The sequence below is a fragment of the Salvelinus sp. IW2-2015 genome, linkage group LG11 (genome assembly GCF_002910315.2).
Source record: "Salvelinus sp. IW2-2015 linkage group LG11, ASM291031v2, whole genome shotgun sequence".
NCBI lineage: Eukaryota > Metazoa > Chordata > Actinopteri > Salmoniformes > Salmonidae > Salvelinus > Salvelinus sp. IW2-2015.
The window spans coordinates 10638875-10666312 of NC_036851.1; the positions used below are offsets into that span (position 1 = coordinate 10638875).

Consider the following 27438-nt stretch of genomic DNA (forward strand, 5'->3'; position numbering starts at 1 on the left):
GACTTTCATATTTCCTGTATATAGAATACTTGCTTACTTTGTATTTCATATTTCTCGTGTTTCTTTCTAGTAATACATTGTTACTGATTACTGCACTGTTGGGTTTTGAGATGGCAAGGTCATTTCATGGTTCTTATGCATGAGACATCAAAACTTGAAACGACGTRAAACCATGCTAGTTAAGTTGCCTATTGTGCTACGAATTTGTTTTGTTGGAATGTGAACGTTTAGTGTAGGGTTCTTTTCTCCTTATTTGCATGGATCATTTCTGTACTCAGGCAACATAGTAAATGTACATATGGGAGAGAACATTTACGACAAGTAATCTGAGAATAAATTTACAAGAGACACCTCAAACATCTTTTTATTACATTTTTCAATAACAGTACATTATCTATCTTGCATCCAGCTCGCTGTGGTACACCAACATCCTGAAATAAAATACAAAAAAAATGTGAAGAGTACAAGGATGCAGAGCTCTATCTTATCAATGGAAGGAGAAAAGGGAATCCATCTCAATTGAATTGCAATTCATTTTACTTGTGGCCACACACAAATACATCACATTTATTGTACATTGCAGAAAAAGAAGAAAAAAAGTCACAACTATTAAAGAAAGTGCTTCTGTATACAGTGAAAAAATGTCATTCAGATGCTTTTTGCAATATTTAAAAGAAAAAAAAATATTACAAAACATTTTAGTATGGACAGAAATCTGAGAATGTGTTTTGTTCCATTGGTTGTGAAAATTTAAAGGTGAGATTGTGTGAACCACCCAACAGAGCTCCCAATCATTCCTTTATGAATTATAAAAAGTGGCATCATTAGAACTGGTAAGCATATTTCAGAGTCTGCAGTCAATAGGAAATCATTCTTCACTTTCAATTCTCTGGTGCATAGCCTTGCCAGTGTAAGTACATAAATGTATGCAGTCTAGCCAAAAAATACCTTGAATAAAGTTCAAATTATAGTTAACAGGTTACTATCCTTACGAAAAAGACAGACGACTTGGGCCTTTGCACATTGGAAAGCAATTCTACAGCATGCACGCCTAAATTAACCCATGGCAGACCCAAAAAAATATGACATTTCAGATCATTATTTTCAGACATTGATTTGTACATTTCATTCACAGAATAGCAAATGCAGTTCCAAGCACAGGAAGGGTCTGTCTATTTAGTCAGGTGAGGTCCATCACTGAGAAGTGGACAAAAAAAAAAAAGAATCCCCCACCCATTTAACTAAATCCAGCCACAAAAATAACAGAACCCCATTCTAAACCCCACCCAAATAACAAAAGACAGTTAACTGAAGGGGTTAACTGAAAATAAGTTACTCATACCCTTTTGCTTTGGAATGAGCGTTCATCACAATGTATAGCATGTGCTTGGTTAGTTAACAATATTAGTTGAAGCAAATTTTATTTTCTGTGCAAAAAAAGCTGTGATTAAACAAACCGCTATTATATAAATACATCATAGAAACGTTCTGAAAGCTGCTCATGTAATCTGGTCAAGCTTTTGCTTTCAAACTCTCTTCATGTTATTTTGTCCCATCTTTCTTACATGATTAAATTAGATTAAAATGAAAAGCTTTCATTTTAAAACATATCTAAAACCACAGAGGAAACATGACAAACGAAAGCCATTGAATAAAACTATAACCTTCAGAGAATAGAATTCTTCAACAAAAAAAAGTTAAATATTTGTACAATTATGCTCCAACATTTGCTTTTGAAACGCATACATTTGCATGGGATGATAGTGTTGTTTTTTCATTCAAGGTAACATAAATGGTCCAAGAAGGAATGCACAAGTTTGATTTGATACCACAGGAAATCTTTTAAACTAGGTGATAAACAATTGTGCTCTTCTTTGTGTAGGAAAGGCATTGGTTTCCCTTCATTTTTGTGGTTTCCAAGTCAGTTTAAAACGGCGTTGAAGAAGATGCTGTGAAAATTTTACATTCTTAAGTTGTTGTAAATGGTCTTCCAGTCAACTTGAGTTCAAAATTACATCTGAAAAAGAAAAAGTGGAAAAGGGCAAAGAGCGAGTCAGGGTTGAACTATAGCGAACAATGCACTGTATACAAGTAGCTAAGGCTGAGCAATACGAAAAGGGAAAGCACCTTCAGGTTTCAATTCCAGATCTTCAGAAAACTGTCCCAGGATCCTGTTGCAACTGCCATGCCATCATCAGTGACTCCCAGGCAGCTAACACGATTGTCATGTCCAGCCAACACACCTAAAACAGCACCATAGCATTAGTCTAAGGACTTTTTGTGCCGGGGATCTACTAGGATGCTGGGAATGATGCAGTTTCATTATACTGACATGATAAAGTTAAAATAAACGTCAATTTGTAGTAGACAAGTGTTTTTGAATAAAACATTTCCAGGACATGTTGTTTTTGACTAATATGTGTACAAGATAAACTTTGCGACATGCATGCTTGGTGTGCAATGAGACGTCTCTGCAGGGGTCGCATTAGCTTTCAGAAAACTGCATTTTCAAAACGCAGACCATCCAAAGAATGTGTTTTCAACCATTTCACCTGCATTTTATATTCAAAGTCGTTTTTTTGTTTTTGTTGCTTCGTTAGAGCGATCAGGGGCCTGCAACTGTACTTTTTCTTCACACCCCAAAAAAAGTTGTTTCACGTTTTCATTGGATGACAACAAAAGTGCAACACTATTTGGCTTAGCAGCCACACAAGTAAATTAGCTTGCAATGAAAGTTGCTTGAAGTTAATCTTGCYGTTGAACTTGCTACCGGGAAAAAAAAGACGACACCGGAGAAAAGTACTGTACATATCAGTCTGAGCGCTGTCTGATTGGTCAAGACGAGAGCAAAGATCTCTCATCTGATTGGAGAAGTGCAACTGAAATCACAAAATGTGTTCTTTTATATTCACGATTTGGAGCGAACTGTGACTGAAGCCGAGCAGAAATGACAATAAGAAGCATTTTAGATCGGAGTTTACAAAAACGCAGCAAAATATTTGTCCCGCTTTTTTATGCGGGAAAATATCCTGCGTTATTGCAACCTCTGCTCAGGGGGGTGGCAGGGTAGCCTACTGGTTAGAGCGTTAGGCTAGTAACCGAAAGGTTGCAAGTCCGAAACCACGAGCTGACAAGGTACAAATCTGTTGTTCTGCCCCTGAACAAGGCAGTTAACCCACTGTTCCTAGGCCGTCATTGAAAATAAGAAATTGTTCTTAACTGACTTGCCTAGTTAAATAAAAGGTAAAACATTTTTAAAAATCAGTGACTCACCGGCACGGTCAGCCTTCAGTGTGTCCCACACGTTGCAGTTGAAGTCGTCATATCCAGCCAGGAGGAGACGGCCACTTTTGGAGAAAGCAACAGAGGTGATGCCACAGATGATGTTGTCATGCGAGTAGCACATCAGCTCCTGGTCGGCACGAAGGTCGAAGAGTCTGCAGGTGGCATCATCAGAGCCCGTACAAAAGGCATTGCCATTGGGGAAGAACTGTAACGCACAGATCAGATCACACAATAATGACTTACTGAGACTATAAGACCTGGGAATTCCCAGTGATCTCACGATACGATATCACGAAACTTAGGTGCCGATACGATATGTATTGCATTTGTCATGACTCTATATGTATTGCGATTCAATTTGATGTTCCAAACATAATGCTCACTATATGCCTTCTGCAGAGAGACAAGAGCATGAGAAAAGGAGTTTTGATCAGGGATGGAAATAAAAAGTGCTGAAAACATGCTGGCTCACTATTTAAAAAGATGAGAACAAGCTATAGGATGAAAAATAACTGAGTTTTGGTACAGGCACAGCCGTCTAGTTCTAACTAGATTTTTTTGGAGTCAAAGTATGGACATAATATCATCCAAAATAATATTGCGATAACTATCTATTTTTTCCCCCACCATCACTAGAGACAACAGTAAAGGGTATAATATACTGACTATATTTTACTTAATAATAATTTGTATCAAATACATTTTTTGAAATCAAAGTAAAACGTATACATTTTGATTGAATGGCATTATGTAAAATACAATAATTGCCAATATATGTGCATAGACGTATGTATTGATAACGGATGCTGCCCTTACACATATGGCGTTGATGTCAGACTCATGCCCAGTGAAGGTCTGTCTGCACATGCCCTCTCTGACATCCCAGAGCTTGGCGGAGGCATCACAAGCACCTGAGACAAATAGCCTTGTGTCGGGGGCCAAGGAGAGGCTCATGACATCACCGCTGTGCCCAGCAAACGTGGTTGTCTGCTGGCCAGTCTCGATATCCCAAAGGGCACTGTAAAAAAAAAAAAAAAACATCTAGTCAAACAAGCATGAGTTTCTATCCAAATGCACATCTAATCCACTTCAGGAAAATGAACAGTGTTGTAGTATTGAAAATAGACAGAGGGCAGCATCCCTACAGGAGGGGGAGTAATTCCTTTACTTACCAAGTGGTATCTCCAGAGCTTGTAATAATCTGGTTGTCATCAACAAAGCGACAGCAGGACAGATAACCTGGAATTGAGAGATATCATTTGTACATTACAACAACAAAAAATCTTCAGAAATTCAGAAATGTTCCCACAGTAGTTTAGGTAGAAGAAAACGAAAGATAAGGATTTCATAGGAAAACAAAACGGAATGAAAACCCTGCCACCAAACAGAAAATGTAKTCTACCTGTGTGTCCAGCGAGCTCCCGGCTCACACGTACATTCCCCTCGCGTGTCTTCAGGTTGTAAATAGAGCAGATGTTGTCCAGACCTCCACAGGCCACGTAGTTTCCTGAAGGTGCATATGAGCAGGTCATGACCCAGGAAGAGCGTAGAGGAATGGCATGGACCTGCAAGGTGATAAAATAAAACAAAAAACATGACACCTTTGCAGACCTGAAGTAATAATCTCGTATAGCAGGTGCGTAGGTGAATRAAAAAAAACTGAAGTAGAATGGTTGAAGGGACTGAATGCAACGCCTAGAATTGCAATGGAAACATATAGTGCAGAGCTTTGAAAGGTAAGCCACTGAAGTATATGACCTTGTTTGTGGTATAGCTGTCCCAAATGATGAGTTTACCATCTTGGGAAGCACTGACCAAGAGCCTGTAAGAAAGAGTAGAAACATGTAAGGTCATGGAATAACAGTTCCCTATGAGAAATAGTAAGTATACTTTTGTTTTTAACAATAACTCCTTTCTGCATGAAATAGTAGACTAAAAGCAATTTATCAAGACTGCTTTGCCTTGTAACTTGACAAAAATAGCAACACATGCTTAGTCATAACACCTACTTACATTTAAAGCTCTCCCACTATGACTACTGTATATCATGTGGAATCATAGAATCACCAATTCATGCCAAAGGTCATACACATGTATACCATACCAACGGGAGTCATTCAACTATTTGTCACTGCAAAAAAAATCCCTAGTTTGCAAAAGACACTATAAAAATTATACTTGGGTTTACCTGGAATCAGTGCCCCAATGCATGGCATAGATCTTAGCCAAATGTCCCCTCAGTGTCCTTCTTGTGCGCATCTGAATACGGCCAACAGGATCAATGTTGGCAGTGATCTGCAAAACACAAAAAGACTGTTACATAATGCCACCGATAGCAGATCGTGTTGAATGTTTTGGATATCCCCAGGTAAAAGAGCCCAATATAAATAMTTTTTTTATACCTGTGATAGTGTGGCATCTGCACATGCTTTCCTGGCATCCTGAAAAAGTAGGACGATAATTAACCATCACACAAATGTATTAAATAAAATAAGATGTTGAAGATGGTGTAGCTTTGTTATGACTTGATTATGAGAGCAAAATGGCAATTCAATGGGCCAATTGCAACCACCACTTTCCACTAGATTATCGCTTGCTGAGGTCTCGTTAAACCATCAATACGTGCTAACAATCACCCAATCTCAATTGCAACYTTCATCCGACACCGATTTACCACTCCGTAACCCCGGCATCCGCGTTCTTTTTAAGTCCTGATTGTAACTAACATTTTGCAAGATGACTTCGCCCTCTGGTGGGTATTATCGGAACATTTTAAATCTTGCTTCTTGAGCAGACTAACATGCTGACCACACTGCAAAAATTATACAAAGGTCCAGAAAAAAAGGACCTTGTGCATTTCAGGTCAAATAACAACCCAATGTTTACAGTGCATTCGGAAAGTCCTTGACTTTTCCCATTTTGATACGTTGCAGCCTTATTCTAAACTGGATTAAATAGCGCCCCCCCCCACTCAAACTACACACAGTACCACATAATGACAAAGCAAAAACAGGTTTGAATAAATATTTACAAAACAGAAATATCACATTTACATAAGTATTCAGACCCTTTACTCAGTACTTTGTTGAAGCACCTTTGGCAGAGATTACAGCCTTGAGTCTTCTTGGGTATGACGCTACAAGCTTGGCACACCTGTATTTGGGGAGTTTCTCCAATTCTACTGGGGACTCCGGGATGCTGGCCTTCTAGGCAGAGTTGCAAAGACGAAGCCATATCTCAGACTGGCCAATAAAAATAAAAGAAGGACAACACACAGACACTGGACAGAGGAACTCTGCATAGAAGGCCAGCATCCCGGAGTCGCCTCTTCACTGTTGACGTTGACACTGGTGTTTTGTGGGTACTATTTAATGAAGCTGCCAGTTGAGGACTTAAGGCGTCGGTTTCTCAAACTAGACACTAAACATGTACTTGTCCTTTTTCTCAGTTGTGCACCGGGGCCTCCCACTCTTTCTTGCACAAATGATATAATTAAGAAAACATTGTGGTTAGGCTGGTAGTTAAGAGTAATATTCCCTGTTGTGTGCAGAGGAGATTTATTTGTAGAACATGAACGCTCAATAGTGAACCATTATATTTTCTTACAAGACTACAAGGCCAGTAGGCCTACTGTAGCATATTATACTTTATTGAAGAAACAAAAATGTCTTGATTGGAAAGACATTTATTATTATTTGGAAGTTATTTAAATGTTTTATATATTTTGGGGGTACTTTTTACCCCCTTTTCCCCCCAATTTCGTGATATCCAATCAGTAGTTACAGTCTTGTCCCATCGCTACAACTCTCGTACGGACTCGGGAGAGGCGAAGGTCGAGAGCCACGCGTCCTCCGAAACACGACCCTGCCAAGCTGCACTGCTTCTTGACACACTGCTCGCTTAACCCGGAAGCCAGCCACACCAACCTGTCGGGGGAAACATCATACAACTGGCGACTGAAGTCACCTTGGAGGCGCCCGGCCAGCCACAAGGAGTCGCTAGAGCGCGATGGACAAGGAAATCCGGGACAGCCAAACCCTCCCCTAACCCAGACGATGTTGGGCCATTATGCGCCACCTCATGGTTTCCTGGTCACGGTCAGCTGTGACACAACCTGGGATCAAACCCGGGGCTGTAGTGACGCCTCAAGCACTGCGATGCAGTGCCTTAGTCCACTGCGCCACTCAGGAGGCCCTGGAAGTAGTTAACCATGCAAAGTGCTTAGTTTTATAATGATATTTAAAATCGTCTGTCACCCGTTGCTGCATTCTATATCGCTTTACTATGTGGAAATTCAATAAAAAGTTGTTCATTAATTACTTAATTTTTGCATAAGATTAGCCTCGATGTAGGCATAGTAATTATACGCAATTAAAACATGTTAACTAAATCATTGTAATTGACAGACTACATTTCCTGTCAAATCATTTTAATTCAGTTCTAATACCGTAAAATGTTTAATAAAAGCGGTGAGTAGCCGCCGGATCCTTTTAATTACCAGGCATCGGCACACATTTTAGCAAATAAACTCCTCTTTCTAAATTAATTGTTTACGAGTGAACGTCATGAGTACCGTAAAGATTGAACAAAAGATGATAAAGGAGAGCTACATCATTGCCATGGATGAAATTACATGGTCGGCTCAACTACGGTGGATACAAGAGATGCAACGAGTGAGAACGGTGCAGCCAGTCAGCCTGCCCAGTAGGTGGTGGGCCGTAGTATGTCGAAGGAGAAGCGTTTTATAAAAAATATATATATATATATATTTTTTTTTTTTTTTACATAGTGTAACTGTATTATTCTGAACACATTTCAGTTCTAAATACTTATGTTCGCTAGCTGGATAGGCAAACGCAGCAAAGTACTACACTGTAAACCAATCAAAACTCGTGTACTATACCTACTGATCACGTCTGCCAATCACGTYATCCGTATCTAAGGTAGTAGACAGGTTGGTGATGACGGCTCCAGAGAGATCTCTGTCCGAGTATCTATTTATTTGCAATCGAACCATTTAGTTATAAACATCATACCATCAATGCAAGCTGTAAATGACTCCCAACTTAGAACACAGGAACCTTAGTAATGTAGCTAGCTTGCTAGTTAGCTAGTTATCAGTAGCTAGCATGTAATTCCTGGAAAAGGAGCGTTTTAGCTATCAGTTTATTCGTAATAATTTACTACAAAAATCTATAGGACAAGTAGTGTAAATATAATACAGTCATCAAGGCAGGAACCACTAATTTCATTCATGCTGACAAATAAGAAATGCCACATTATCCCTGCCAATAGTTGGAGTAGGATGATTGCATAGCACACTGCCTCAAGACTGTCAGGATCATAATTTTCTAGCTAACAAACTATACACGCAACATGTGAAGTGTTAGTCCCACAACCACATTTTTGCAATAGCGTAGGCCTGTATGAAATATATTTATTAGAATGTTGACGTCAAGAAGACTTGTCGATTTTCCTTAACAGTGGCCTCGATACCTCCGTATTTAAGCCATTGACGTCTGGCTCAAATAGAAGCCTGGCTCAAATAGAAGCCTGTATCTAATAAGCGCCGGTTGTGGTCAGTGATTGATGCAAATAAACACCTGAGCTATTAATTGAAGTTTTACAGTATGTCATAGTCTTCCATTTATCTTTAAAATGTCAATTTTGTTGTTACCGATAAGACATTATTTAATTGGGGCAGGAGTAGTGAACGCAGACAATGACTACTTCCCATGCAATATCCACTGTCTAGTATCAAGCAGGCTTGACACCGTAACGCGTCAGAACACCTGGCCTACCAGTTTTATGCCAATGTTTTTTTTGTTGTAATCAAGGTTAGTTTAGGCCGCAGCTGCATGTAATCTCACGTTAGTAGAGTTAAGAACGCCAGCAGTAACCTGCAGGAGCAGGTTAAGTTCTGTGTGTTTGTTGCAATCGAGTTAATAGTGCTGAAATACACAATTTCTGTACGTTTTGAACAATTGCTCCTGCCCCATTGATGGTAGATGGAGGGATTAACACTCACTCTGATCTGGCTTTTGAGCTGCTCAGCCTCCTGGCGTAACTGGTCCAGTTCACTCATTTTCCCCTGCTAGTATGTCTGCCTCGCTCCAGCTGCCGGGACACTTGTTGATCTGAAAGAAGGGGGGGAAAAAGTCTGTCTCAGAAAACAACTGACATCCCTCAGACATTATTTATGGTACTAAATATGGATACAGGATATATCGGTGAACATATCGGAATCAGCCGATATTATCTAAAAATGCCAACATCGGTATCGGCCCGAGGTCTAGTTTAACGCCGATGTGTAAAACTAATGTCAAAGCTGTGCATACCTATATAAAACGTGCATACCTATATAAAAAGGTACATTACGTAATGACGCCACATAATATTTTGCGTCAGACATGCAACACAGCATTCCTAACCTCGCCCACAATGTCTGCTGTGTGGATCGAGCAGTCAACATGTCGAGCAGCCATTTGAAAGAGTTMGAAAATTTCAGCGAGACAACTCAAAGGCGAAATCCATTAACAGCAAGATAATGGAATTCATTGCACTTGACAATCAACCATTCTCGGTCGTGGGTGATGTTGGCCTTCGCCGACTGGTCGAGCACTGCTACGCATGTTTCCCTACCGGAGTTACACAGTAATAGCGTCACTGCAGTCAAATAACACTATTTGATGCTTTTAATAAGCCTTTAATTTGACATGTCAAATAACACAGTTCTATTTACAGACTGTTGTGTGTTCTGAATTTGCGTGTGCAAGCCAAGCGCCACCACTACTATCAGTAGCACTGTCAAAGCTAGGGATGGGTATCGTAAAGATTTTAACGGTACTACTACTCTTACCGATACTGCTTATTGATCCGGTACTTTAACGGTATTCTTAATGGTTCTTTGTTATTTTTTACAAAAAAACTCGAAACAAATTAACAGAATTAAAATTTCTTTATTTTCTGAATTGTTAAATAAATGTTWAAAAAATATTTACAGCAGAGGAAACAGCAATGTTTTGAACAAATCACTATCATAGACTTATGTTGTGATGGAAATGTAAAACAAATGAAATAAACAATATTTTCCGGCAAAAGAAAACACAGTGGTRTAGAGCAACACGGGTGGGGAATGTAGGTAGGCTGCAAAAGGACTAACAGTTCTTCGCAGTTCTTCTGGAGAAAGATAAACATATTTGCCTTCTCTGGCAGAAGCCAGGACCTCTCCTGGATTATTGTGTTCCCTGCAGTAGAAAATACCCTCTCGCTAGGGGTGGAGGAGGCTTGAGCACAGAGGGAACTTGTTGCAATGTTTGTGAGGGGCAGAGTAGTTCTCTTCTTCCACCACCACATCACAGGATCTTCAGCCATGGGGATGGCCTTTGTAGAGCTCGACCTCTAGGTCAACACGCTCGCTGAGGGACGAGATGTCCTGTTGGATCGTCAACCTCAACTCCCTGTTCTCTGAGAACAGCTCCTCCAAGGCACTCCTTGTTTTGTACAATGGAGGGACTGTCTCCTCCATTTCCTCTCCTTCAGACTCCTCCTGTTGCTGGTGCTCTGTGTCTGTCTGCTCCGGCTCCTCTGACAGCCCTGATGTTGCTCCTGTCACATTGGCCTCAACAGTTGCCTTCCTCAGCCTGTCCCAGGTGGCGTCACTCAGCGGCCTCCCTTTAAATCTGSGGTCCATTGCTGTGGCCTCATGCAGGAAGGCTTGAATGTCCTCATCCTGATAGCGCTCGGAGAGGTTCTCCCATACCTTCTCTTTGATGGTTGCCACAAACGTATCTTCATGCTTCACAATGAAGTGCTTTTCCAGTTTTTGGAGGATGGGTATGATTTGTCCACAGGTGGCATTATTTTCACAAGACACACACAGTGTGGATGTATAGAGGATTCTCATGAGCTGGACAAACTCCTCAGCCTTATGGAAGTCCTCGTCCTTCAGACGGTCCAGGTTGTCCTTGTCATTGCTTTTCTCAGTTGTGGGTCCAAGGGTGCTGCTTGGATCGCTGGATACTGCTCCATGAATCTCTCTATCATTAGACAGAGTTCCATCTGGTCTTGACATCAAGGATGAGTGAGTGATGCAGAAAGCCTGAAACAAAAAACTAGATTACCGGACACTTGAATATGAATAAATTGTTAAATGTGGGAATTTCAAATAATACTTTAATAGATTGAACTGGCTTCTTACCAAGGAGCTGCTGATTTTCCTTCAAGACTGTTTTGGACATCGAGGATCTCTGGAACCACACGACCATTGCTCTGATTCAGGCTGCCCATTTATCAATGGAAGTCACTTGGTAGATTTTCTGCGCTGCCAGATTCAATGTGTGCACAAAGCATCCTATTTTTAGGATGTGTAGCCTCTTGATGGCAACATCCATATTGCCAGCATATCAACAGTCACAGCTACAATCCTGCTCGGCTCTATCTAAAACTCATCCAGAGTGTCAGATCTCCTCTGCCACTACTTCGCCAATTTGCGATTTACATGCCCTGGTGTGGAGGACCTTCTGTTTCACTGCCTGGTGTGGAGGACCTTTGTTTTAACACTGCCCTGGTGTGGAGGACCTTCTGTTTTACACTGCCCTGGCGTGGAGGACCTTCTGTTTTACACTGTCCTGGCGTGGAGGACCTTCTGTTTTACACTGTCCTGGCGTGGAGGACCTTCGTTTTTACACTGTCCTGGCGTGGAGGACCTCTTGTTTACTCGTCCTGGCGTGGAGGACCTCTGTTTTTACACTGCCCTGGTGTGGAGGACCTTCGTGTTTTACACTGCCCTGGTGTAGAGGACCTCATCTTTTACACTGCCCTGGCTTGTATAGTGCACTGTAACAGTGAGATAGTGGTCCTGACCCGAAGGCCTGGTCCACCCGTCTGATGTGATGGCCAGCTTTGGCACGTCCTTCAGCTCAGTGATCACATTGGCCTTTTCTACACCATACCAGGTAGGAATTAATGTGTCACCRAGGTAACTCCTGGAGGGAGGGGTATATTTGGGGGTGAGTGCCTTGCTCATCTCCCTACAGTAAAAAAATGATTGTTTTCATGTGTTGAATTATCACTATTGAATTATTGTGTTGTGTATTGTGGAGTGATGGGACTAACATACAACCCTTATATTCTACTAGATCCTAAAGATTAATACAACTCAATATATACTGACTGTTACCTAAAGCCCTTGGACTCCACTGTTGCAAAGGGGTGTAGGCCTTTCACTATGAACTTCGTCACAGCTAGGTGGCACTCATTCACCCTCTCCTCAGTCATCTTCCCACTAGCTGCCAGTGTGAAGGGGCTTTGGGCTCGTCTTTGGCATGGACCAGCGGTATTAGAGGGAGGAGTGGGTTGGTTCATTGTAGCTGCAACTTTAACAAAAAAGTAGCAAAATCTTTAAATGGGTAATTGAATTTAAGAACGCAATCAGCTGGCTAATGGTTCCTTTTGATCATGAACCCATGTTCTCATAATTGAGTTAACTCCGTGTGTGGGCTAGCATACATACCTAACGTAGATCGGACAACGAGAGATGAGCCACGAGCTAGCCAGTCGAAAACTGTGCATTTCTCTACCTGTACATGATGCACTTTCCATATATGTTTGGATAGATTGCTCGTGTTTCCACCCTTACAAGCAAGTCTTGTGGCAACGACTCTGGTGAAGTGTAACCACACTTCTGAACGTTAAGCTCTCTCCGCCATCGTCACTAATTAAGAGCAGGGTGCTGTGTGTGCTGTAGCGTGTGAAAGACAGGCTCCGCGCGAGAGAGCTCTCTTCTGGATTGGGAATAGTGAAAATACATCAGACGAATGTCATAATATTATTGCAAATCAGAAACGGTTGGTAAGATATAATGTCCAAGATAACGTTTATATATTCTCTAGTACCGAAAGCAGAACCGATAACGTCGGAGCTTATCAATACTACGCTCCTTCATAATTTAGCCCCTGGGCCCGTTTAACACCAGGTTTCTGTACCCATTCCTAGTCAAAGCTGTACAAAAAAAAGTCTGCAAACAAGCAAACACCGGCCACGAACGACGTATTTACAATACCGCGTTGGTAATAAAGCATTTGTTCGACCGCAACTTTTGGGTAGCTAGCTTTAGCTTGGTAACGTAAACTCACCCCATTCCGTACAAATGTGCGCAACCGCAACATTCAACGAGGCTACAAAGAACTAATGGGACTGTAGCGACTGTGTTGACTTCAAAATCGGGGGTGTGAACTAGGTTTCTATTCAAGCGTTGATCGACATGGTAATGGCTCTATAGTATTGGAGAAAAGTTGAAACGAACGGACCCTCCGTTACATCGTGGCGTGTCATGTCGTAACGTACAGCACGCATAAAGCAACTATTTCTGTCTTACAAACTCTCTCCACCAGGTGTAGCACTTCTCATCCTTTAAAAACAAGAAATGGACAGTGACGGGGTTAAGGGGGGGGATACCTAGTCATTTTTTGCATCATCATTGCATGCGATCATCAAAGCCACTTTAGCACCGCCCTAAAAACCCGATTCAAATTCGACACAAACCTTCAAATAGGTATATAATGACACATTATATAAACTCTTTATAGTGTTTTATTTACATTTTAGAGGCGATAAGGTGATAAGTTGGACAGATCGAGTGAAAAAAAGCAATTTTCCCCACACGACATCTCTCCTTCTCACTATCACGCATTAGTTTCGCTTCCCCACCCGCTATATTTAAAAAGACCCGAAGTGGCTCATTGCCTGCTTGAATTATACAGAAACGGGCAGTGTTTAGGTCATGTAATTGATTCTGTTGGAAAGGGGAGAAATTGTGCTTTACAATGGTATTGACATTACAGTTGATCTGGAAGTATTACGTTTTTGGGGCGCTAAAATAAGGGCAATTGTACGGACCAAGGCGATGTACGAGTTTACGTTACCTAGCTAGCACCAATACAACCAGCCTGAAAACAATGACCAGTAGAAACTGCAGTCATTTTCATTCTTTTTAGCAATGATTTTGGAATCCTTGTGAGTAAGTATTAGCTAGGTTGCCTATTGAAATTGAACTTCAGTTCATGAAAATGAATAGCCAGCTACTTAACCCCGTTGCCAAAAGCTAACGTTATAAGCAACCAGCTAGCTTCATCTGGCTAGTGAGGCTCGACCAGACTGGGTTATGTGTTATGAAGCTAGCCACAATAAGGATTAGGCACAATAGTGGAATTTGTGGTTTGCCTTCAAAATAAAAGTACCGCTTCGAAAGTGATGCAGATGGTTACACTTGGTGGAATCATGCCATATTTAGACTAGATAATGTTAAACAAAAGTTGGAATGTGAAGCAATGCAATGGGGTATCAGTCTACTCGGTGACACCCACAGAACACAACTGTGAAGAGTTTGAGCAAATATTAGCATTGTAGGTCTTACCACGGGACTGGGACTGTGTGAAATCACCTCCCCGGTCAGCCCATTGTGTGTATTGACATTCATATTGCACTGTACATCTTTACCTAAGGATTGGGGATCAATTAAATGCGGTATCAGCCTACTCAATACCCAAAATATCTCCCCCCCATTCCAACCTCATTTAGCATGATCTATTCAATTATGGTAAAATTCTACTATTTATATTGATTTGCATCACGGTCAATGACACTTATTTTGAAGGCTAACCGCAAAATCCACTATTGTGGCTAGCTTCACATAGATGGGTCCGACCACCATTAACTAAATAAGAACTCATAAATTAGGGTTATTTTAGATGACACTTAGCTAACTATAGCTACTGAAACAGATTGTCGTTTTGCTATGTTTTTGGGGAAGAACATTGTTTGCATCCATGAGCTAGCTAGCTTTTTTTATGACCAGTACTGTAGGTGCACGAGACAACTTTACCAGCATCATAGTATTGGTATCGAGACATAAATACGAGCGATTGTGTAATAACTACATAAAAAATGTATGAACGCATTCAATTATTATGTGACGTGCAGTCATAGTCAGGTCCTGATTGGTCAACAAGCTTATTTGACACGTTAAATAGTGTTATTTAACACGCAAAGACCCAAACAGCGTTCCATAGTATGAGAAATCCTCGTTGAGAATGAAACGACGAAACAGCACACCAAGTAAGTGAAAGAAATAGGATTTGATTATGTTTTACTGGTAATAGGGACATATGTAAATGCAAACAAAAGAACTTTTTGGTCAGTGTGGTGTGTGTAACCTTTAACTAGGCAAGTCAGTCAAGAACAATTTTTTTTTTTTTTTTTACAATGACCGCTTACCCTGGCCAAACCCGGACGACGCTGGGCCAATTGTGCGCCACCCTATGGGACTCCCAATCAAAACCGGATGTGATACAGCCTGGATTCGAACCAGGAACTGTAGTGACGCGTCTTGCACTGAGATGCAGTGCCTTAGACCGCTTCGTCCATCTGTGTGTGTTAATTATTTAACTGTACTAGAATGCTTAAAAAAGGCAGCTAAAATTCTAAATATCGGTATWGTTTTTTTTGGGGCAAGGAAAATATTGGATATCGACCAAAAATGTCATATCTGTGCATCACTAACTAGTACTAAATAATGAACAATAAGTATATGATAAATCATGAATAAAAATAGCCTGGCTTGGAAAATGTGTCATCAACTGTCAATACCATTTTGACCATATTCATTTCATCCCTTCATTGTGCTGTAAAAGCACATTTGAAATGGCCCAATTCAGAAAACCAAGGCCAGATATAGATATATATATCTATCTATCTATATGGACATGTTACAAAATAAATTTTTCCAGAAAAGGTGATACATGGAATCACCCGTCCATCAAGGATAGGGTAAATTCTTTCATAAAGCAGTGTCGCTCTTCAATGAACAGGCTAATGAAACATATTTGCATAATAGATGTGCAGATGGACTTTATTGTCCTCTTCAAAGAACTCACAGCCAGAAGAGTAGTAGCAACTTTCCCTCCACAGGGAAACGTATTGTGTAGCCATTAGGCTACATGACAGATATTGTGTCATAGGAAGAAGTGCATCCGTGCTGACACTGTTTCTTTGGCTAGTGCAGGCTCACACTCCCATAGCCTACATTACAGTACTTCTGTTGGCCTGGCCAGTGCAGCAGGCCCATACACTCTTAGAACGCCTCTCCTGCCCCCTGCCCTCACACAACCATGCTTCTGACTCAGTCCCATCTCAATGTTAGTGACATAATCCTGAGACACTTTAGCCAAGTCCTGTTAAGCCATGACTTGCCGATGATCTGGATGCTCACTGGTTTAACCAATGGTGTCAACTGCCAAGTGATCAATAAACCATGTATATAGATACAGGCTGATCTGATCACACTCTTCAGGGCAACCTCAACACACAATTTAACCAAAATAGTAGCCAAAAGCGCCAGATCTTCCTATTAGTCAAGTAATTATAAACATGGCCATAGGAAGCACATAGCAGTTCTTGAAAATGACCTAGGCGGCCTAAAGCCTTTGCGGAAAAAGAGCATTACACACGTAAAATAAAATAAATGCCACTGATACCTACCATCTAACCGATTCATTATAGGGGAAATACTGCACCAAGAAAAAGCCTCCCAAATAACTATTAGTACACCAACATGACTATCAGATTACATAAGTACATTTCCCCCCTATTTCAGATAACATTTGAGAGAAAAGAAAGCAAGCTCTGAATTGTGAATGGAGAGATGATCCACACACCTGCATTGTGAAAGGTAACAGTAATGCAGGACACAGGTCCAGACCTCACATTACCATAAAATTGGATTAGCCTATTTGGAAATGAATGAAAAAATAAAGATAAGAACTAGGGGTGTGAATATTTAAACGTTAAACATTAAGAAAATTGTTTTCCTCCTCACAAAATCAAAATGTTGCTAGCTCTTGCTCTTTGCTAAAGATCCGAGTGTGTGTTCAATCTTCGGTTTGTTTAAGCGTAAAATATCCTAGCCTAGTCATTGATGTTTGGCCAGTCTTTACTGAAATTACGAGACATTGCAGGCCAAGAAACTGCAAAAACACAGCATTCTAATAGATAGGCCAAGTGCACGGTTCTGACAGTCTGCCTGGTGGCCAACCTGCGCCTCCCCTTGCAGTCCCTCGAGTGTTCATGTTCTCGGCAGTACAAAAACTAAATCAGTCTATACCGTTCCAAAAGAACTGAGTCTTAGGAGTCGATTCCTGGTGGAAGATGTCCTCTTTCCACTAAATGTCTTGGTAAGTCACGTTATTTAACAAACGTTAAACTACTTTTTTTTAGGAGAACATGGTCTGTGCACAGGCAGCTCAAGATGATTTGATTCACAGTTCTGGTCACCTAATGATGGATGTTAGTCACGCTTCAGAAGCAGTATTCCTTTACAGACAAGTAAAATGCCTGTTCATTGGCGCTTCGAAACGAAACCACCTCTGGAATTAGTTTTGGCATTTAAAAATGACTGCAGTAGATATAACTTAAAATTGCCCAGCCCTAGCAGTCATACATACGTAAATAGGACTATTATTCTATAATTTTGTTGTATTATTTTAACAGAAAACCAAATAATAAAAAAAACTTTCATTTTAGCTTGAGTTCTTCCTCTTAGCTAACTAACCCCATCACCTTACGTCACGTACAGGATTTCACTCAGTACGGTCCCCAAGAATTTGAGTGCTAGACTGAGGATGTTCTCTAAAAACGTACSACCTCATCCTGGAAGGTCCTCTCCAATTGGCTAGCCCTCATATCTAGCGAGTTGTTGCACATTCATCTTCTAGTCTTGCTGATAAAAAGTATCACTGTTAAAGGCCAGTACAATACCAGTATCGCAATACTCGTTAATATCGTGGCAAGGAAACAAAACACCAAGCGGATTTCACTTAAGGAAAWCAGCACAAATGTCAGAAACAAACATCATGTCATCGAGTCACATGCATTTATCTAAGCTTATAGCACACAATATCTTACATACAGGTTTTTTTAAATGACCAGATTTTGATCTTCTTTGGGATTTCATTTTTGCCACGGGGAAGAAAAAAAAATTGCGATACTGGTATCGTCACGGCCCTATGTTAAAGGCAGACTCAGCGATATGACATTACGAGGACCACCGCAGATAAAGATGAGCGAGATGCAAGACGTCACTCAAACAGTATGTGCGCGGGTTTGCATCACGCTGTTAGAGCATCGTAGCCAGGGCACCAAAAAGTGGAAAAGTTGAGCCTCGTGCTTCACTCTTAGTTGTTGCAGAAATTGTCCCACTATGCTATTAACTGTCTGTATCCACGTCATGTCACCAAGTCTACTTTTAATTCCATGACTACTTCCCAATACAGCCTTCCTAGAGACATCAAGGAAGAAATTGTGCATTGAATGAACCTTAACATGAGAAGAGTGACTAACATGAATCAGGAGGGAGACACTAGGCCTAGACCTATAATGCAGTATAAAGCACTAATTACTGTTGTATCAGAATGTGGGACATAGAATGTCACTGTTAATCATGGCAGGGATAAAATGTAATTAAAGTCTTCCAATTCTGCACTGGCATTTGTCCAAAGATCTCATTCATTGAGTTTGATGTTAAAGCCTGGTTTTACGTTCCTTTGAGTCAATTTGGGCACACAATTCAGAAGCTGCTCAAGACTAAATGTAGGACAGTCACACTTCATCCCTGCACTTCCTCAGGGTAAGAAAACAATGGGGGAAAAAATGAAATGTGGGTGAACCAGATGCTCTTGGAGTCTGTCCATAAGCCATTACTGTAAGGAGTTTCTATGCCCCCCATCATTTCTTCAAGCGCCTGATCAGGGTCAGCTGACTGCATGATAAGCAGGGAGTTGTGGCAAATAGCCTTGAGGTGTGGCTTACTGACTGATCAGAGGTCTCTTGAGGGAAGCCTGAGTCTGCTGGTTCCAATGGGATTTGGGCATAATAACAACCAAACTGTTGTGACAAGAAAATAAAAAATCAAACGAGCACAGAATCTCGAACACAGCATTTCTGCTTCCTAGAATTCACGTTTCTTTCAACCTTAAATGTTGTCATGTGTTTGTTTCCATGCAGGCAGACAATACATTCACCTCTTAGAGCAGAATCCCACTGTCATTACCTGGCACTCTACCCTGCTGCCATATGAACATAGTCATTGAACCCTGGTCAGTTTACATACACACCGTATTCTGGGGTTGGGCAGTATCCAGATTTACATAACGTCTTCTCATCCCGGGATGTACAGTATTACCGGCTTAGTACACAAGTGGGCACCCCAAAAGAAATCCATTATCAGAATGCAAAATTAGCGCAAGTAATAGCATATTTAGCTAGCAGCCTCAATGGAAATTCAATAACAAACTAATGTCTAAGACAGGCAATCCAGCTCAAAGTTATACATACAGTCCATTCGGAAAGAACTCAGACCCCTTGACTTTCCCCACATTGTTAAGTTACAGCTTTGTTCTAAAATGTATTAAATAGTTTTTTCCCCTCAATCTACACACTATACCCCATGACCAAGCAAAAAAAACTGAACTATCACATTTACATAAGTATTCAGACCCTTTACTCAGTACTTTGTTGAAGCACCTTTGGCAGCGATTATAGCATTGAGTCTTCTTGGGTATGACGCTACAAGCTTGGCACATGTATTTGTGGAGTTTCTCTCATTCTTCTCTGCAGATCCTCTCAAGCTCTGCCAGGTTGGATGGGGAGTGTTGGTGCACAGCCATTTTCAGGTCTCGCCAAAGATGTTTGATCGGGTTCAAGTCCGGGCTCTGGCTGGGCCACTCAAGGACATTCAGAGACTTGTCCCGAAGCCACTCCTGCATTGTCTTGGCTGTGTGCTTAGATTCTTCGCCCCCAGTCTGAGGTCCTGAGCGCTCCGGAGCAGGTTTTAAATCAAGGATCTCTGTACTTTGCTCCGTTCATCTTTCCCTAGATCTTGACTTGTCTCCCAGTCCCTGCCGCTGAAAACCATCCCTACAGCATGATGCTGCCACCACCATGCTTCACCGTAGGGATGGTGCCAGGTTTCCTCCAGACGTGATGCTTGGCATTCAAGCCAAAGAGTTCAATCTTGGTGTCATCAGACCAGATAATCTTGTTTCTCATGGTCTGGGAGTCCGTTAGGGGCCTTTTGTCAAACTCCAAGCGGGCTGTCATGTCCATTTTACTGAAGAGTGGCTTCCGTCTGGCCACTCTTCCATAAAAGGCCTGATTGGTGGAGTGCTGCAGAGATAGGAGAACCTTCCAGAAGGACAACCATCTCCACAGAGGAACTCTGTGACCATCAAGTTCTTGGTCACCTCCCTGACCAAGGGCTTTCTCCCCCAATTGTCAGTTAGGCCGGGTGGCAGCTCTAGGAAGAGTCTTGGTGGTTCCAAACTTCTTCCATTTAAGAATGATGGAGGCCACCGGGTTCTTGGGGACCTTCAAATGCTGCAGACCTTTTTTTACACTCTTCCCCAGATCTGTGCCTCGACCCAATCCTCTCTCGGAGCTCTACGGACAATTCCTTCAACCTCATGGATTGGTTTTTGCTCTGAAACGTACTGTCAACTGTGGGACGTTATATACTGCTTTTCCAAATCATGTCCAATCAATTGAATTTACCACAGGTGGACTCCAATCAAGTTGTAGAAACATCAAGGATGATCAATGGAAACAGGATGCACCTGAGCTCAATTTCAAGTCTCATAGCAAAGGGTCTGAAGACTTATTTACATAAGGTTTCTGTTTATTTATTTATAAATTTCTCAAACATACAAAAAAAACATTTTGCCTTGTCATTGTGGTGTAGTGTGTAGATTGAAGAGGAAAAACAATTTTATCAATTTTAGAACAAGGCTGTAACGTAACAAAAGGTGGAAAAAGGGGTCTGAATACTTTCCAAATGCACTGTAGGTTTTTATAGGCATTTGTTCCTGTAGGCTTAACCAGAGCTTGTGTGCACTCAGCACGTGTGTGTGGAGGGAGCGGTCCGAACGCAATTGAATGAATGAGACAGAGGGAAAATGGAATTTAGGTAGAAGAACAATGAGGAGCTTGGCTTGGTTTCTTTTTTGTTGTGCCTTGCAAACACATGTACAAAATGGAACACTAGAATCAAAGCAAATTAATGTTGTCATCAAAACAACATTTTGCTTGCCAGATCGGGCAGCCACAAAGCACATTCCACCAAATAGTTTTACAGTATTTTATATCTCTAGTTAAAGATTGAGCTGCCTTTTATCATGTAAAAATGTTCAAGTAATTGCATAATAAAGCACTAAAAAGACCACAAACGTAGGCCTATGTGTTGTAGAAAGCTTGATACTATAATATCAGTGCAACAAATGTCATATGGCTAAAGCTGGATCATAGAAAAGACCATAAACAGCACTATCACTGACCAAGCCTGTAATCCTAAAAGCTCAAACCAACAGACAGTAAATATTTAATCCCATCTATGCCCACTAACAAAACAGCTGGAAAAAACACCGGGGTCAGAAATCTGTTTTCCACTCAGAAAAAAAAGCATGTATGATTAGTCTCTTCCACACAACATACTTACAAGATTGTTATCGAGGTTGTCCTTTTATCAAAATTAACTAATGCTTAAAACACACATCTGGGATAAGGGTGGTGGGGTTTTAATTCATACCTTCTGTCATGCAACAATTATGATCTGGATTAAATACATGTAATTGGGTGTATCACAGAAAAAAACACCCTGCAGTAAAGTTTACCCTGGCATTGCAGACAATTCATGCACATTCACAAGACCATCAGTGGCAATTGAAAACCTGCCTAACAGCTAGCTTTTAGTGCAAATGTTGATCATGGAACACTCCTGTTCTGATGTCATTTGACTGCACAGGGAATACAATTGTTAAATTACGAGCCTAGTTGGTTTAGCCACAGAAAAAAACAGAAACCTTCCCGCTAGCCATGATTGGCTGAGATGAGTGGGCTGGACATGAGTTCAGATGAGTCTGCCATGTAGCACACTTGTCTATTTGAGCTGGTCAGTATGTGTAGGTAATCCTGTCTAACGCTGTTTAAAAATATATATATCACGTAGTAGAACTGCATAAGTGTTGCGCTCCACTTTCTGGAGGACCAAGTTATGAAATCAGTGGAATTAGAGTATGATAGCTAAGGAGATGGAAAACCTCGGTCTCCGGATTACATCTTCAAACGAAGCAAGTATCCATTTCAATAGATTGTCACTGCGACAACTGTTGATAGACGTAGCTAGTAAATTCACTCTGGCTATCTACTCCGATTTCAGAGCACTCTCATCTGAGTGTACCAGAGCGCAGAATAACTGACAAATTTATGAATGCTCAACACCTGTTGAATATGGCCGGTGTCAGTAAACATGGGCAAAAAAGAGTAAATTGTTGCCAGCAGCACAGTTGCAGTCACCAACACCCTGGATAACATAAAAACAGCCCAACCAAATCAAATCAAATTTTATTTGTCACATACACATTGTTAGCAGATGTTAATGCAAGTGTAGCGAAATGCTTGCGCTTCTACTTCCGACAATACAGTAATAACCAACGAGTAATCTAACCTAACAATTCCACAACTACCTTACACACAAGTGTAAAGGAATTAATAAGAATATGTACATAAAAAAATATATGAATGAGTGATGGTATAGAACGGCATAGGCAAGATGCAGTGGATGGTATAGAGTACAGTATATACATATGAGATGAGTAATTAGGGTATGTAAACATATAGAAGTGGCATTGTTTAAAGTGGCTAGTGATACATTACATCAAGATGGCAAGATGCAGTAGATGGTATAGAGTACAGTATATACATATGAGATGAGTAATTAGGGTATGTAAACATATAAAAGTGGCATTTTACTAGTGTGAGTAAAATGGTCAGTGAGCTGTTCTCTCATGTGTGTCTGGAAGTAGCTAGCAAGCTACTCTGACATTAACCAGTTAGCTTGGGTGCTTGACTGTTGTTGTTAGGACAGAATGCTTGGCTCAACCCTTAAAGGGATGGGTGGGGCTAAAGCTTAAGAGGGTGTGAACAATGCTGACGTGGTGTAGGTATCAAACCATTCAAAGGCCATTTTCTTAAAGGTGAGACTACACCTTTATTAACTTTCAAAGCAGAAGTACTTTCCCATTGTTCCTCAAATGCAGTGTGATACCATTTTGTAGCTCTGTGTATCTCCTTTTATCCAAAGTAAAAAAAAAAAAAAAAAAAATGTTTTGCTACATAATAGATGGTAGTGTTAGGAATATTTGCTTGCATCGCAAGAGCACAATTTGCATCCATTTTGAATGTCACCTGAAAATAACCCGATGAAGTACTCTCTGTTAATCAGATGAGGTTACCATATTTGTTTGAACTACTACTCTTTGTTGATACAATGTTGCAAATGCAAGAACTGCTCTTCTCAAACATGGGTTTGGTTCCACTGTATACTTCCAGATTTCTTATGTAATTCACATTGAATTATTATTTTTAGCTGGATTGGAAGTTTGTAAAAAAGGTTCGGGTAGCTACCACTACAGTTACACTGACCACCTCAACCGATGGCATACTAATGTCTTGCATCAATGGAAACCTGTGAGGCAGCAAACGCCATCTTGTTCGCTGCCGCTTGTAGGCCTACTATGGTTGACGAATCAAATCTAGCTAACTACTACCAATGAAGATGGATTCAGTTTCATTTTATGTTACATTTGAAAATAATGTGCAATCTCACTATTTAATGCAACATGTGAACAGGCACCGAGATGTAGATATGGATTTACAATATTACCTGAATGTACAGTTTAACCAAACAACCCTGTTCAACAGCAGTGACCTCAACACTACTCACGTTAGCACACACTTCACTAGCCAACTAACGTTAGCTAGCTACAGTATATCAGACAAGGGACGTTTTCAGCAGGGTGCGCGGTGGATTATCAGAAAGAGGGGGCAGACAAGAATCAAACAGAAAAGAGCCAACAAAATGTAATACAGAATACGGTTTCAGCATTCCTGTCGCCCCCGTGTTGGACTTGTTACTCCAGCACCTAAAAGGAGTTAGCGAGTGTTGCTGGCCAATAAAATCCAATTACCTTGTTAGCTAGTACAGCTGTGTCGTTAAAGCCAGCAGTAGCCATTTAATGTGATTAAAATGTACAGCACAAAAGCCAACGAAATCAATTGTGCTACAGTTAAGGTGGGGGATAAATTGCACAAATTGATTTAGTCAACCTGCAACTAGTGTTATAAATGCCATCTAACGTTCGCTAGCTAACGTCGTTAGTTAGTCTTGCTAACGTTAGTTAACTGTATAGCTAGCTGACGTTAACGTTCTGTGTGGGTTGCCAAATCAAATGCAATGTCGAAAAAGTGGTCATACTTCACCAAAAGCACATATTTAACAATGCCTCAATTTATTTGAACACAGACCATAAACATTATCGGGAACCAAGCTAGCCTGACTAATTGACCACTCCGATTCCAAATTAACGTTAGCTACCTAGTGCCTGGAGTTAGGCCATGGTCGTCCATCTCAAAAATGTTAGCCGGCTAACAAGTAACTACGTTAAATAATGTAGTTTAAGTTCATTTTAGGGTTAACGAAGCACGACTAATATGTTGAATGGAAATTAAGCTATCTGGGCAACATTGTTGTAGCTCGATACAGGTGTAGCTAACTAACAGTGTACCTAGGCTAGCTAAATTAGCAAACTAACGTTAACTGGTTCAAGTGTTTGCTGTCAGTAACGTTAGTTAGCTACCAAGTCAGTTTCTCATGAATTTGTCAGGGTCCAACCCGTCCCTGCAAAGAACTCAAGCTGTAAAATATAGGTAGGCTACTGTACAGTCTGTGTAGCTAAACACATACTGTAACGTTACATTGCTAACGGTATAACTAGTTAGCACTGTCAACTGGAAAACAAGCTCTCTCGGCTAAACGAACGCGCGTTAGCCAACGACCCCACCACCGGGCAGTTAGCTAATCTAACACATCGACCAATAATCCCACTATTGTATGTTTGAATTGCAAATGTGCAACATTTCACCATCCCTTACCTTTTTCTCGGTTGGCGTTGGCTTTTTTTTATTTGGCATTGACTGGAAAAGGTAGCTAACGGTGTATACCTCCAATCCACGCATCAACTAACGCCCGTGAACCGCTAGTTTGCAAATCCCAGTCCGAGTTTTTTTTCAACAACCTGGACCAACCTGCACCCGGGAAAACAATCACTCCACTCCCTGCTGATGACGGGAGACAGATTGCCTGTATTTGCAACTGTAGTCTCAATAATCGGTTTCCACTAATGTCTTTGCCCGATTTATATTTCATTTAGAAGCCACTTCCTCTTAGTCTATGACACCAGTCTGTTTAGCCGCCCTTTCTCAGTAGTCACTCTCTTCTTCACCCGGCCACCGAACAGCGAAAATGGGCGCGGTAACCCTGCAATCAGCTATGGGAAACCCCACGCTCTGCAGCAGCGCTCGCACACGCACAAAATGAATTTGGCCATTCGTTTAGAAAAAATACAGTAGGCCTAGTAATCAATGCAAAATACCAAAATAATTGTCCAATAAATTGATCATTCATCTTGGTATATTATGTGTTTACAGTAGTTCATAAAATGATATTCTATACTACAGCTACATATAAGTATTTTACAGGAAATTATGTTTTGACTCAAACAAATATAAGGATCAAGTTGGTTGCACCAGTTTGGGTGGGTGGGGGCATTTGTGAAGAATGGCAAAGATTTTGGGGTAACTAATATGTGGCCTTGTGGTTAGACTGACCTCCCTGAGATTGGAAGGTTGGGAGTTCGATCCCTTGCCGAGTCATACTAAAAATGGGACCTGATGTGTTTCTGTTTGGCATTAAGGAGATAGATTGAGTGTAAGGCACTGCAATAAACTAGCGTCCTGTCTAGGGGCTGTACTTGTACATCAAGCTGCCTCACACTACAGAGACAGGCTCGTGCAAGGTTACTTATGAACAGATCTCCTACCCATAATTAGTTTTGGACAGTGTTTGTGTATCTGCTGGGTATTTATATATTTTAAAAAGTGTTCTAGACCCGTAAAAAAAAGCGTAAGCCCTTTTTCACATCTAAAATCTGTTGCTAAAATAAAACCAAGGCAGAAACATCTGTTCTGAACAAAGGATCCATGAGCCTAAGGCTTTTTCTTACTGGAGATGACTGTGAATCCACCATGTACTGGTAGCATTTTCTAAATGTTCCCTATGGAGCTTCTTTCGTTGAATTGAACTCCTCTGCGCTATTAGAAGTAACCTTTGGCTCTAAGGTTGTACTAAAGAGATTCACTCGGGACTGCAAAGCACCTGCTGAAAAGAAAGCTCGTGAGAGGAAAAGGTCTCAGAGCATCTCAGTCTCGGAGCAGTTGATGTCACTGTGTAAACCAACGGTTAACAACATATTTAGATACAGTGCATTCGGAAAGTATTCAGACACCTTGACTTTTTACAATTATTTTTACGATACAGCCTTATTCTAAAATTGATAAAAACATATTTTTCCTCATCAATCTACACACAATACCCCATAATTACAAAGCGAAAAAGGTTTTTAGAATTTTTTGGGGGGGAAAAGTATTCAGACCCTTTGCTATAAGGCTCGAAATTGAGTTCAGGTGTATCCTGATTGATCATCTTCGAGATGTTTCTACAACTTGATTGGAGCAAAAACCAAGCCATGAGGTCGAAGGAATTGTCCGGAGATTGTGTCGAGACACAGATCTGGGGAAGGGTAGCAAAAAATGTCTGCAGTATTGAAGGTCCCCAAGAACACAGTGGCCTCCGTCATTCATAAATGGAAGAAGTTTGGAACCACCAAGACACTTCCTAGAGCTGGCCGCCCGGAGGTGACCAAGAACCCGATGGTGACTCTGACAGAGCTCCAGAGTTTCTCTGTGGACATTGGAGAACCTTCCAGAAGGACAACCATCTCTGCAGCACTCCACAAATCAGGCGTTTATGGTAGAGTGGCCAGACGGTAGCCACTCCTCAGTAAAAGGCACATGACAGCCCACTTGGAGTTTGCCAAAAGGCACCTAAGGACTCTCACAAGTACAGAGAGATCCTTGATAAAAACTTGCTCCAGAGTGCGCAGGACCTCAGATTGTGGAGAAGGTTCCCCTTCCAACAGGACAACGACC

At 41.0% G+C, this 27438-nt stretch overlaps 1 protein-coding gene across 1 annotated transcript; it reads right to left on the bottom strand.

Annotated features, from left to right (window-relative positions):
- Positions 1 to 1453: 1453 nt before the first annotated feature.
- Positions 1454 to 25694, bottom strand: LOC111969782 (guanine nucleotide-binding protein G(I)/G(S)/G(T) subunit beta-1). The gene is made up of 11 exons (XM_023996036.2): positions 25324 to 25694; positions 9314 to 9422; positions 5688 to 5726; positions 5474 to 5580; positions 5044 to 5107; positions 4688 to 4850; positions 4458 to 4524; positions 4102 to 4303; positions 3274 to 3490; positions 2128 to 2243; positions 1454 to 2017 (listed from the first exon to the last, which is right to left on the bottom strand). The coding sequence occupies exons 2-10, from the start codon at positions 9368 to 9370 to the stop codon at positions 2137 to 2139; spliced, it is 1023 nt and encodes a 340-aa protein (XP_023851804.1). The 5' UTR covers positions 9371 to 9422; positions 25324 to 25694; the 3' UTR covers positions 1454 to 2017; positions 2128 to 2136.
- Between the last annotated feature and the right edge of the window lie 1744 nt (positions 25695 to 27438).

Excerpts from the sequence above, each read along its gene's own strand:
- LOC111969782 (XM_023996036.2), bottom strand. The coding sequence starts at position 9,370 with ATGAGTGAACTGGACCAGTTACGCCAGGAGGCTGAGCAGCTCAAAAGC. Across the intron at positions 4,304-4,457 it reads AGCTCTGGAGATACCACTTG|TGCCCTTTGGGATATCGAGA; the intron begins GTAAGTAAAGGA and ends TTTTTTTTACAG. Across the intron at positions 3,491-4,101 it reads CTGACATCAACGCCATATGT|TTCTTCCCCAATGGCAATGC; the intron begins GTAAGGGCAGCA and ends TGTGCGTTACAG.